Source organism: Mesoplodon densirostris, chromosome 17, assembly GCF_025265405.1.
Source record: "Mesoplodon densirostris isolate mMesDen1 chromosome 17, mMesDen1 primary haplotype, whole genome shotgun sequence".
NCBI classification, from domain to species: Eukaryota; Metazoa; Chordata; class Mammalia; order Artiodactyla; family Ziphiidae; genus Mesoplodon; species Mesoplodon densirostris.
The window spans coordinates 48930647-48944074 of record NC_082677.1 but is presented as its reverse complement, the minus strand read 5'-3'; the positions used below and the strand labels follow the sequence as shown (position 1 = coordinate 48944074).

The 13428-nt window shown below is 45.8% G+C and overlaps 2 protein-coding genes across 10 annotated transcripts in view; one reads left to right on the top strand and one right to left on the bottom strand.

Annotated features, from left to right (window-relative positions):
- LMO7 (LIM domain 7) overlaps positions 1-9447 on the bottom strand; it is a 205651-nt gene extending 196204 nt beyond the window's left edge. For 3 of the 9 annotated variants that reach the window (XM_060079629.1, XM_060079630.1, XM_060079628.1), the window contains exons 1-2: positions 9269-9434; positions 8809-8879 (exon numbers count right to left, since the gene is read on the bottom strand). In XM_060079629.1, coding sequence (XP_059935612.1) covers positions 8809-8868 — 60 coding nt within the window. In that variant the 5' untranslated portion in view covers positions 8869-8879; positions 9269-9434. Of the gene's footprint in view, positions 1-8808; positions 9168-9268 lie in introns of those variants that run through there. The other 6 variants (XM_060079624.1, XM_060079631.1, XM_060079633.1 and 3 more) reach the window with 6 other exon arrangements.
- Positions 8189-11606, top strand: LOC132477339 (proline-rich protein HaeIII subfamily 1-like). Its single transcript, XM_060079634.1, has 2 exons — positions 8189-9698; positions 10081-11606. Exons 1-2 carry the CDS (start codon positions 9197-9199, stop codon positions 10218-10220), a joined length of 642 nt encoding a protein of 213 aa, XP_059935617.1. The 5' UTR covers positions 8189-9196; the 3' UTR covers positions 10221-11606.
- The last annotated feature ends 1822 nt before the right edge of the window (positions 11607-13428 follow it).

The window sequence follows — 13428 nt, the reverse complement described above, 5'->3', positions numbered from 1 at the left end:
TCTTGGAAAACCTTCACTAGGAGGTAACCCACCATTCAAGTCAGTCCATTCTGGTGTAGGACAGCTCTTTATTTATAGAAGGGTCTTTAAACTACTTGAGTCAAAGGTCTCACTGTGCTCAATCAGTTATTACCAGTTCTACCCTCTAAGCCCACGGAAGACTTTTCTATCTGCTCTCCTTAAGACAATCCCCCAGGTACTTAAAGACAGATGTGATGTCTAGGGCTGCGCACTGTCATCTAAACACACGTAAGCACCAAACTGAGCATCCTATACCCGGGAATTAGAACCACGCTTTGAGAAGCCTATCAGGGAGGATTTTACAGTCTTTGAAAAGGCTGTTTATGGGGCCGTGTGGCGATTCATCTGTAAGTGGCAGAGTGAGTGCGCTAAACCTGTTTTCAAAGCTGTGCATATATGACAGGTATCATCCTTATTAAGAGCTCTGAGTACATCAAAAGTGTTTTTAAAGAAACATACCCGACAATTACCTTCGGAAAGAGTAAACACGGGTACAACACATAGTTTATCATTTCCTCGGGCTCACATACATTTTTTAAAATTTTTTTTATGTGGTACGTGGGCCTCTCACTGCTGTGGCCTCTCCCGCTGCGGAGCACAGGCCCCGGACGCGCAGGCTCAGCGGCCATGGCTCACGGGCCCAGCCGCTCCACGGCATGTGGGATCCTCGCGGACCGGGGCACGAACCCATGTCCCCTGCATCGGCAGGTGGACTCCCAACCACTGCGCCACCAGGGAAGCCCCAGATAAATTTTTGACAGTTAACAGATTTAAGGAGCTCTACAGACATCAATTAAATCAGCCAACTTTTTGACTGGACACAAAACTTTCATTTGTTCAACAAGAACCTGAGAACTGTCTGTCAGGGACTGTAGAGCACAGGAATAATATGGACAATTCAATCTGCAGATAATAGATGTAATAAATGAAAGAGTTCACCTACAATCTATTTCTCCGAACTAAAAGAATCAGATAAATGTGCTGATGTTGCTTGGTTTTTCTTAACTAACGTTGTCAAAACTAGTGCTTTTCTAAAACTCAAATGCTGTTATGGTGAGAAGTAATTTTGAAAGGAAGGAGGAGATAAAAGGAGCCAGTTAATCTCAGTAGAAATCCCTGACCACCCAAAGCCCTCTGGGCGTCCAGAGACAGAGTGCCCTGGAGCACCGCACAGAAGGCCAAGAGCCCAATGGGTTGAACGAATCGCACACTTCCTTCCACACACCGGGGAAATTACTCCTCTCTCAGCCTCGGAGAAGCTTTAAGAATTCCTTCAAACAGCCATTTGGGGCTTCCCTGGTGGCGCAGTGGTTGAGAGTCTGCCTGCCGATGCGGGGGACACGGGTTCGCGCCCCGGTCCGGGAAGATCCCACATGCCGCAGAGCAGGCTGGGCCCGTGAGCCGTGGCCGCTGAGCCTGCACATCCGGAGCCTGTGCTCCGCAGCGGGAGAGGCCACAGCAGTGAGAAAAAAAAAACAAAAAAAACAGCCAATTGTTCCATTCTTTATCTCATAATTGTGCTCAGAACTCAACGGGCCTATCTCCAAACAACCCAAAAGCAAAGTGACACAACTCAGGGGACACTTCCTCAATGGCCCTACCCTGGCCTATGACCTTAGAGACTTACCTCACCAGGCCAGGGGCCCTCTGAGCCTTTTGTGACCTCATTTAGAGGAGGTAGAACCCTCCCTGTTTCAGCTTCACCCTTCCTTACTGGAGAAAACCCAATGAGTCATCGGTTAGACAAATGTTTAACTTCATTAGTGACCTAAGAAAAAGTAGAATGTATATCTTTCGTCTATTTATTTAGAGGGAAAATGCAAATGACAATTTCTAATTCTGGCCAGAATAATGAGAAGCTGGGGCCCCCAGCCTCTGCTCATGGCTGCAAATTAGCACAAAGCTTTCACAGAGTGACTTGACGATGTGCATCAAGAATCAAAAAATCATTCATTTCCTTTGGCCCAGGGAGTTCATTTCTCTAGCCGGTTCAAGAACCCTCTGGTTTATTAAAGGGACCAGTTCCTAGTATTTTCCCCCACTTTAAGAAGAGATCCAGGGCTTCCCTGGTGTCGCAGTGGTTGAGAGTCCGCCTGCCAATGCAGGGGACATGGGTTCGTGCCCCGGTCCGGGAAGATCCCACATGCCGTGGAGCGGCTGGGCCCGTGAGCCATGGCCGCTGAGCCTGCGCGTCCGGAGCCTGTGCTCCGCAACGGGAGAGGCCACAACAGTGAGAGGCCCGCGTACCGCAAAAAAAAAAAAACAAAAAGAAAGAAAAGAAGAGGTCCGCTTCTAGCTTTCAGTGTACCAGTACACTGGAAGGATCCAGAATGACTGACACTGCTAGAATCCTCCCACTTCCTCAGGAAATACCTTGTCATGTCTGTTTACCCTTCCTGGAATCAAGCTGTTCTAACAGCATCTCTGCCCTGGTTCCTCTCTGTGTGAACCAGTTCCTTCCCAAGAGAATTCTGTGAACGCCCTCATCTCTCGCCACCCCTCCTGTCCTGGGATCCTTTCTTATTTGCTCAATAAAGAGGATGTGTTTAAGAAATAGTAAGATGCTGCCTAAAGAAAAAGGAAACAAACTGACATCAAGACACTCCTTGGCTGCTCACAACTGCCCTGAGAAATCTATGATGCTAGAAATCTGAAGAGTGGAGAGGGAAAGACTGATGTGCCCTTCTGGAAGGAAACGTTCTTGAGTGGTAAAAATATTCAATAACATGATTGGGGTGCTGGGTAAATGGGCCTATACATTTGACAAAAAGGTATAGCCTGCAACTCTACACTTAAAATCTATGCATTTCGCTGCATGCAAAGATTACCTGAACAAAAATAAACTACTGTGGGGCTTCCCCAGTGGCGCAGTGGTTAAGAATCTGCCTGCCAGTGCAGGGGACACGAGTTCGAGCCCTGGTCTGGGAAGATCCCACACGCCGTGGAGCAACGAAGCCCGTGCGCCACAACTACTGAGCCTGCACTCCAGAGCCTGCGAGCCACAGCTACTGAGCCCGCGCACCTAGAGCCCGTGCTCCACAACAAGAGAAGCCACCGCAATGAGAAGCCTGTGTACCACAACAGAGTAGCCCCTGTTCGCCACAACTAGAGAAAGACCACACGCAGCAACGAGGACCCAACGCAGCCAAAAATAAATAATTTTTTTTTAATGTAAAAAATAAAAAATAAATAAACGACTCCAAGCAACTGCTGAAAGTTGTGCTGTATGCAACCTCAAGATCTCTCAACAAATTACAAGGTCACAATGCTCTAGCTCAGGGGGCAAAGGTGTCAGCCCCACTCCAGCCTCGACTCAAGTGCCGCCTCCTCTGTGAGCTCAGGCTGCCTCCCAAATGCCATCATCATACACACGGGGCAAAATTCCATCACAGCAATTATCTGATGGCGCTGCAGGGTCTGTGTGCAGGTCTGCTCCCCATGGGGTGCACTCTGTCTGGAGGTCCTAGGGAGATACTAAAGAATTGGCAGTTGAATCAGTAAGCCCAGCAAGTGCCTGGTACAGAGTAGGCACTTCATAGGCATTTTCTGGATAACAGAACAACTGAATGTAAGTCTCCATGAGGAAAACCAGTAACTAAAAGGCAGAAGTAGAGCGGCCTCACTGAGGAACAGGGTTGGGGCAGGAGAGGAAATACTGAGTAAACAGGTAAGTACACACTGGCACCCAGATGAGGGCGGATCTTGTAGCTGGTCCCAACCAACTGCCAAAGCAACAAGCTCAGCTTTGGACACTGATGCACATTTCCACTGGGAGAAGGAAAGAGTCCTGGTCCTTAGGTTTTGCTCAAGCTCCAGCCTTAGGACTGTACATTCACTCAACAAGTGTTCACCTGGTACTGTGCCAAATCCTCAAGCAAAAGACAAGCTATTGTTCCTGCCCTCAGTTAGCGCCTAGTCTAAGTCTAATACAGAAGAACGTTTGTAATTACACCACAGAGAGCAAAAAAGAAAAATCCATACCAGCCATAGTGATAAGGAAGGAATGGGTGGGGGGGAGGCTTGGTGGCCGAGAAAAGGCTTCACATAAAGCTTGACTGTAGAGCCCAAGCATGGAAGAATGCAGAGGGGCAACACATACCAGGTAAACAAGGAGTAACAGGCATTCCACACACAACAGCCTGGAGGTGAGAAAACAGCACGCTGTGTGGGGCGGGGAAACACAAGCAAGGATTACGGAGCACTAATTCCTTTACAGTCAGCATCTCATTCAACTGGCGTAAGCACCACTGGAGGCTCAAGGAAGAACACGGACTGAGGCCTGCAGCATTTAAGAAGCTGAGCCAGGACCTGAACAATGATTTGATTCCAAAATGGTGTTTGGGGTTTTTTTTCAGCTTTATTGAGATTTAATTGGCACACAGCTTGGTATGAGTTAAAGGTGTACCGCCTAACAATTTGATATATATTGTGAGATGATTACCACAGTAAGCTCAGTCAATATCCATCTCCTCATATAGTTACAAAAAACTTCTTCCCTTGTGATGAGAACTTTTAAGATTTAGTCTCTTAGTAACTTTCAAATATACTGTACAGCAGTGTTAATGGCAGTCATCATGAATTGGATGAAGGTGGTCAAAAGGTACAAACTTCTAGTTACAAGATAAATAAGTTCTGGGGATATCTGTACAAATCTGTGCTTTTAATGTCTGGCAACTATGCAAATAGTAATGGAGAAAATGAGCAAAAAATAAAGATAGATATACAGACGGAGACCAGATTGTAAAGGGCTGTGAATGCTACACATCACAGCTTAATGTAAATGTGGACTTTTAAAATCTTTTCATGGCTCCTCAGAAAAACAAAAAACAAAATCAGGTTTATATTCTGAAAAACTAATTTTAATTGCAACAGCTAGTGTAAGAATTGCTTTCTAACATTTAAAATTTTAAACAAAGTTTTACCATCAGAGTCTTTTCAAGCTTAATATCTGTTCATTGAAATTATATATAATTACCAGAAATGTTTCTATGAATTCAGTAACATTTTCAAATGCATGTTTACGTCACTCTACATCCATTTGAAAAGCAACAGTACAAATCATGAGACCTTCATTTAGTCTACAGACAACACTGGTATGCACTGAGGATTCAAGTGCACCCAGCAAACCCTTTCACACCAGAACACAGGTTGGAAACTACCAATAGAAGGGATGCAGTTTACAGAGAAAGAGGGAAACCACTTAGGCGAATTTTATAAATATCAATGGGGGACCCACAGAGTGTGATTCTTTAAAAATTTAGCACTAAAGGCAAACAAAAGTGATGACCAGCACACAACTCCCAAAGGATAAAAATGGGGCAGGTGGAGAAACAGACCGGTTAGAAGTAACTGGGGAAGGATTCATATTCTGGTGCCAGGCATGGCAATGAGCTCAAGTTGGCATCCCTTTTGGTCCTTCTACAGGGTGACAGTGATACTGAAAACTTCGAACACAGAGATAACAAGACGGGCAGGTGAGCAGGAAGGTGTTGAATTAAGTTAGCCTGATCCGCTCCAGCCATAAAAATTACTACTGTGTTTAAACCTCAACCTAGGTAGGAACATTAAGTCACAGACTGGAATGGGTGACCAACCAATGCAATGAGCACTATACTCAGTTTTCAATTTCACTGGTATCTTGTCTGTTTATCACAGGTTTTTAAATGCTCCATAAACAGAGGGACAGAGGCAACTATTAGGTACAGAAAATTAAAAGGTGCTGGAAAAGAGGACTAAAATTAGAGGGTCCAGGCTGCATTTTCTACCACTTCCTCTCCCACTCCATGACCTCGCTAGAATCAAGCTTCCCCTCTGCCTTCAAACCATTACACTATTTGGCTTTCAACCCGTGTTTAATCATAAACTAGCTCAATACATTATTAATATTCCAAAGCACATTTCCAACCAGATAATAATCCAAAATCATGATGTTGGATTACCTTAAAAGGTTATGTTCCTACATTTGTTTTGATTTCAAATATGAAACTAACCAGAAGTACATGTAAACTTTTAAAGAGCGAAGAAACAATTTGAAATAAACAAAAAGAGTCATGAAATGACAATAATTGGCAGAATAACAAGCACTAGCCCTCACCTTACCCTTTCTCCTCCTCCCAAAACAAAACAAATGTAAGACTTTAACTTTGGTTGTGGGAATAATACATTAGTTATTTAAAATCGCTGATGGAGAATGGAAATGGCAAAGACATACTGCCATGGACTCCGGTCATCTTTCAAAGATTTACAAGGTTATCGGAGTTTTCTGACCTTGGGTTGGTCAAAGCTGCAGCTGAGAATAAAGGTAGCAGATTATATTCTATGCATATTACATACAATACATATAATATGTATATTATAGTATATAATATATTAATGTATTTATTTGTGTTATATGTATATATATAAATACATATATATGAATGATATAATTCACATAATATAATACATATATGTTTATATATGTGTACTGTGTATATATAAAACATATATATATATGAATGAACCACTTATGCTTCAACGTATGTAGAAGAACGTATGATAGAAATGGAAAAATGGAGCAAGACTATTAGTAAGCAGGAGAAAGATGTACACTATAATCTTCCTTGCTTTCCAAAATAGTTTATAAATACACTTTGGAATCAATATTTTATCCTCAAATTAGGGGTCCTCAGGGTTAAGTGGTTGTGGAATGAGACACTCATTCACTCTGCTTCTTTTGGCAAGAGCAATATTTTAAAATATGTGCTCTGGTTATAAAGGCAAAGCTAAGGAGACAGATAAACTTGGACACTAACTGGAGAAATAACGTAAACCTAACAGTGAACACAGTGCTATCACTTCAGTGTCCCGAGTATCCCAAGAGTATATGTGAAGATGTAAATTATTCACGGATCTTCAGGGAACGTGCTGTCTCGCTCCCTGTGGCACTAGGGGAAAAAAGTCACTTAATTTTAATTTCATAAGAGTTCACCATATTAAAATGATGTGGCAAAGCCTTTAGGAAGATTTGGCTTTCTGCTAATGATGAACAAAGCACTTTACAGAGTTGCCAAATCATTGCTGACACACACTTTTAGGTGGAGTGGGACGGTGGTGGGAAGATGAGCGCATTTACCGTGCACACAGGTGCGTTTTATCACAACGCACCTCCCCAGAGTTTATTAGATACAAATTTCTCACAGGAGTCTCCAATTATAAGCAAGCTATCACACACACACAAAGATGTTTAGATTTCAAAAATCTGTATACTGAAAATGGAAAGGATGTAAAATCATCCATATTCACAGATTCCCTGAAGCAAATACAGAACTTGCAGATACAAACCCCACACAGGAGCCCTGTATGGCCAAAAAAGTATCCCCATATTTCTTCCCTTCTCCCTCTCTCCATCTCAACATTCAAACACAGAAGGGTAAGTTTGATTTCTAAGATTGTGCAGTACACATACTGCTAATGGAAAAGTACCTTTGGAAGCCTTGACTTTTCAAGGTTTATGAATGGGGGAAGTTATGTCTCTTAACTACATTGCTGGAATTTTTCCACCCTCATTTCAATTCAGAATACAGTGTTTATTCTTCTCCCAACCTCCCCACGCCCTCCCCTCACCCCCTCACCCCGTTCTAAGTCACCTTCAAGCCAGCTCAAGTTTCAGTACAAAAAGACGGCAAAGCTAATTTCTTAGACACCCCCATCTCCATCTCCCGCCACTCTCTAGTGGGTAATGATACATTCACTTTCCTTTAGCGTGAAAAACATAACATGTAAAGTTTATCTTTTTTTCCACATACATAATTTACTTCTTTAAGGAGAAATGAATTGTTTTAAAGTACTGTTTGCTTTGGGATTCTTGAATGTATTGTTTTTCCATGGAATAACCTTTAATCCTAATTTGAATTTTTAAATACGTTGAGTAGGCCAGCACGTGGCATCAATAACCCTTAAATGACTGCAAGGCTGGTAAAGGCAATACTTTTGGTTCCTGATTCACATCTGCTCGGAAGACTTCTTTAGCATCATTATAAAAGTCATCTTTTTCATCCAATAATAAAACGGCTAGAAGTCCTGGTGTTAACTTTCTACAGACAAACGTAACACGAATGCGTTGATCAAGGAACTTCCAAGAGACCATCTCCTTTTTAACGGCAAAGAGGGGAACGGAAGATCTCCTCCCTGAGGCACAGCTGGGAAACTAACAACCCTTGAGTGAGTGATTTCAGGATGTCTTAGTCTTATCAATGCCGACTTTGGAAAACGTACGCGCCTTGACTCACACACCCTGGGCTCCGGAAGCTGCCTCGGAGAAAGCATCTCTCCAGGTGCGCCACAGGTGTCTATAACCTCCTCCATCTGCCCTCCCACAAAACACACAATACGCTGCCCAAGCAGGTATGTTTCAGGCATTTCCACTTCTAGACACCCCCAAAGAAACGCTCCCGAGGACCCTGGGCCGTCTCTGCCCAGCAGGGACATCCCAGGCGTCCTGGCGCGGACGTGGGTTGGTCCACAGAGATGCGCGGTCCCCAAACCCGCGGGGCCAAGCTCTCGACTCTGTCCTGGCAGAGGAGCTCCGGGGAAGCCAGCGAGACCGTCGGGGGCGGGGGGCAGCGCTAAGCTTCGCTGGACGTTAAATCCTAGGAGGCGCAGAACTTTCAAGTCCCCCAAACTGCTGAGCGAACCAGGCTGAGGCGCTGCGACAGCTAAGGTCCGGGAGGCGGCTGAAAGCAGAGTGGCGGGAGCGGCCGCGAGGCCGCCAACTCGTGCGGAGGGAAGAGGAGTAAAGGCACTCACCTCCACCCATCTCTGGGCCTCGGCGAACGCGAGGGCGCAGTCGGCCTCCGCCTCCTCCATCACTTCCAGAACTAGGGGGAGAGGGGGAGAGAGAGACATAGTGGGTGTGCGGAAAGGCGGGAGTGCCGCGCGCGTCCGGCCCGCTGCTCCGGCCTCTCTCCGGCTGCAAGACGCCCGGGCTCTCTGACCCTTTGTTGCGCCCTGCAGTTTGGTAAAGTTTCGAACCCACGAGAACTTGAAGCCGGGGCTTTCTCTAAACTCCTGAAAACGCCGCGGAGACCCAGGCAGAGCGCGGGAGGCGGAGAGGGCTACCAGAGGCGGCGCGCGGCACCGGCCCCGAGGACTGTTTGGACTTCAAAAGTGGCTGCGCGGCCGCCGCCCTCCCGGAATGCCCCGCCCCGCGCACCCCCGCCGCCCACCCCCGGCCGCCCAGCCGCCGCTTCCGTCCTCCCCACCCTACCCGCAGCCGCGCTCGGGGGCTCCCGGCCGCAGCGGCCTTTGTGGTCGGACAGTCTGGCGCAGGGGATGCCACCGTCCGCCAGGAGGCCGTGGCCCGGGCCACGCACCCGCTCCCGCGCCGCCCGCCGGACCGCGGCCCCGCCCGGAGGAGATGTGCCCCCGCGCCCGCATCCTGTCTGCATCCTTCCCGCCTCCGGCCGCCTGGCCGCCTTCCCTCTGCCGGGGCCCCGGGAAGCGGCGCCCTCAGGGCTCGCGGCCGCCCGGCCCGCCTGACATACCAGGAATAGCTGCTCACAACTGCACCTTTCCCAGCCAAGAAACGTCCCCCGCGGTGGAGCGCGGCCCGGCCCGCCGCCCTCACCTGCGGCCCGACTTCGCAGCGCGCCGCTCCCTCTCCGGCGGAGTTCGCTGCGCGCCCGCCCCGCCGCCAGGTGAGGACGTCCGCACTCCCGGGTCTCCGCCCCCTGCCGCGGCCAGAGCTCTCCTGGCGGCAGGTGAGGGTAGTGGCCTTGGCAGGTGCGGCCCATTTGCCCCAGCCTGGGCCAGCCCCTCTCCGCTTCGCTTCCAGGTGGGTGAGGCGGAAGATACCTGCCACCCAGGCCCCATCCCTCCGCGAAGGGTCGGAGAGGAGGGAAACCCAGCATTCTCCCGCCCTCACCCTGAGCGTCACACCCGCCACCCTGCGTGGTCTGGGAACACTTAGGGATCAGTAAGGTGGCGGGTTATTCACCATCCGCAGGGCGCCTGGGTAGGTGCGCAGGACTGGAGGGTCGGAGGCTCAAGGGTTGCCTTACGCGGGTTCTTTTCCCACAGAAATCAGATCTCCGGAAAGGAACCTGCTCGTCTGTCTAGGCTCCCTGGAATCTCGCTTCATGCTCCTGAAGCCCTATCCGGGCCACACGTTGATGTTGTCACTGTTGGAAGAAGATAAAGATCGGTTCTTACTCCGGTAAAGGAAGCCATCCCTTTTTTTTTTTTTTTTCCTGGTTGATCCTCTTTTTGATGCAAAACGACGTTAAAGAGCAGAGAGACTAGTATAATGGATAGCTAAAACCTAGTTTTGCCTTATTTACCTCATCACATTTTCTGCTGAAAATATACATATTTCCCACTTAAAGATAGATATTTCAGGGCTTCCCTGGTGGCGCAGTGGTTGGGAGCCCGCCTGCCAATGCAGGGGACACGGGTTTGAGCCCTGGTCCGGGAAGATCCCACATGCCATGGAGCAACTAAGCCCGTGTGCCACAACTACTGAAGCCCGCGCGCCTAGACCCTGTGCTCCGCAACAAGAGAAGCCACCACAATGAGAAGCCTGTGCACCGTAACCAAGAGTAGCCCCCGCTCGCCACAACTAGAGAAAGCCCGCGCGCGGCAAAGAAGACCCAACGCAGACAAAAATAAATAAATAAAATAAATTTTTTAAAAAATAGATATTTCCTCTCTACATCTCGTTCTTGAAAGAACGCTTTTCTACATAACCATATTACCATTTTCACACCTAACTAAAGCTAACCTTAATTACTTGGTATTAATATATGCCCAGTCCAGATTCAGATTCCTCCAATGGATTCCAAAATGTCTTTTACAGCTGACTTAGACCAGAACTCAAACAATAACCACACATTGCATTCGGTTACCTCTTTTTTTTTTTTTTAGCCTAGAATAGCCTCCTCCTTCTCTCCCACTCTACCCCCTCCCCGTTTTTAGAATGACATTATCTTCTTAAAAAGAAACTAGGCAGACTTCTAGATTTGTCTTATGGCTTCTCTGTGGTGTCTTCAACATAGTTCTCTTCCCTCACTATTTCCTGTTACCTAGAAGTTAGATCTAAAGGCTAGATTAAACTCATTTACACTTCTGAATAAAGATTTCACCAGCATCTTTCCCGATTGGGGTGACTTCTAGAGGAATTTGTTATGTTTATTTCCATCCAACCCTTTTTTCACTGGCGTTGTCTGTAATCAGTGGGTCTGTTTAGAAGAGCTCACAGTTGTTCCTGCTAAAGTGGGAAACCGTTGACTGGATCATCTCTTTGCCTCCTGATGACACCATGATCAGGACAAACCCAAAATGAGGATGAAAGGATAAACGAAACTAGGAAGAAATTTCTTTCTGGCTATTCAAGACCTGTTCTATTAAATATTTAGTGAGCACATTGTATGTGTAATGTGCTGGGTATCATAAGTGTTACAAAAATTTTTAAATTTTAGACAGTGAATCCTATGGACTGCCAACCCAGTAGAAAGACAGACATTCTGCAAGCTTCATGAGAGTTACTGTTACTACAGTTGTTATATATATATATATATATATATATATATATATATATATATATACTATACCATTTAAAGCTACTGCTGTGTCACTTGACTTACAGCTTTGGGGGCAGCAGCCCAGGATGGCAAGAAGTGCACAGGCTTGGGAACCTGTATGACTAAGGTTACCAAGTTACCAGATTCTGTGAGCTTCAATTTCCTCACCTGAAAAATGTGGCGATGATAACTACTTCAAAGGGTTCTTGTGAGAATTAAATGTGATGGTGTATGTAAAAGCCAAGGGCATTGCTTGGCATGGAGCAGGCACTTAATAAATGGTGGTTATTTCTCGTTCATCTCTCTCTAACAGTAGTGTGTCAAATATGGATTTTTCCTAATAAGTGGGAATTTCATTTATTTGCTCAAATACTCACAGGAAAAGAGCTATAGGGTACTGCAAATTCTGTTTCAAGTCAGCTCAAGCACCAGCCATTTCTCTCTCTTCAGTGTTGCAGATTTGCAACTCACAAGACCCAAATCCAGTTCTTTGTGTCTTACCATCGGTCATTAGAGTGTTTTATCCTTTTGGAAAGATTTATACAGCTCTATAGAGAAAGGTAACCTGCCTTAGGAGTTAAAAATGAAATTCACAAAAACAAAACATCACAGATATTATTTATTTTCCAAAAGAATTTGAGGTGCCTTTCAATATTTAAATACATAAAACAGTACAATTGTCATGTTCTTATATATTAGTGATGAACTGAACTGTTGGTAGGAGAAAGTGACCCATCTTTCTGGAAGATAATTTTGCAATAAATATTAAAAGTTTTTAAAATGCCCACGTTCTACTGCAGCAATCCTACTTCTGGGAATTTATCCTAAGGATATGAGTGAAGATATATGCACACAATGAGCATCTGCAGTGGACACAGAGATGCACTGGCCAAACCTCCCTTTGGAAGTCTACCTCAGCCACAGAGTGCAGCCTCACCTGAGGCCATGCCCCTGCCAGAGCAGCCCTTGTCTGGTGACTGGATGACTTGAGGTTATAAAAGCCCAGTCATTTCCACCCAATTCAGGACAACTCTGATGCGCCCTTTCTGTAGAGATGAGGTCTGTTGAAGCAGTCAGCCTGTCATAGTTGAGCTTCTCCCTGGCCCATTGCTGTTCCTTCCCTCTTCACTTCCCTGGGGTCAATCCCTAATAAATATTTTATGTTTCAAGCGGCATTTCTGTCAGTTTCTGGAGGACTCAACCTGTGATGGCATTACACATGATTTGCTAGAAATGAGAATCTCGAAGCAATCTAAACTAGGGATGGTGGGGTAAATTACGGTTCTTCCATAGAGTGAGATATTGTGCAGTCAATAAAAATGTAAAAGGATGTTCAATGACACAGAGAGATGTTTAAAAATATATTACAAAGTGGGGAAAAAAACATCTATAAAGCACCCAAATTTGTGATTGCATTTTTATTTATTTATTTATTTATTTATTTTTACATCTTTATTGGAGTATAATTGCTTTACAATGGTGTGTTAGTTTCTGCTGTATAACAAAGTGAATCAGTTATACATATACATATGTTCCCATATCTCTTCCCTCTTGCGTCTCCCTCCCTCCCACCCTCCCTATCCCACCCCTCTAGGTGGTCACAAAGCACCAAGCACCTGTGCTATGTGGCTGCTTCCCACTAGCTATCTATTTTACGTTTGGTAGTGTACCTATGTCCACGCCACTCTCTCACTTTGTCCCAGTTTACCCTTCCCCCTCCCCATATCCTCAAGTCCATTCTCTAGTAGGTCTGTGTCTTTATTCCTGTCTTACCCCTAGGTTCTTCATGACATTTTTTTTTCTTAAATTCCATATATATGTGTTTTGCACAGCAAAGGAAACCATAAGC

Excerpts from the sequence above, each read along its gene's own strand:
- LOC132477339 (XM_060079634.1), top strand. The coding sequence starts at position 9,197 with ATGCCCCGCCCCGCGCACCCCCGCCGCCCACCCCCGGCCGCCCAGCCG. Across the intron at positions 9,699-10,080 it reads CGCGCCCGCCCCGCCGCCAG|AAATCAGATCTCCGGAAAGG; the intron begins GTGAGGACGTCC and ends CTTTTCCCACAG.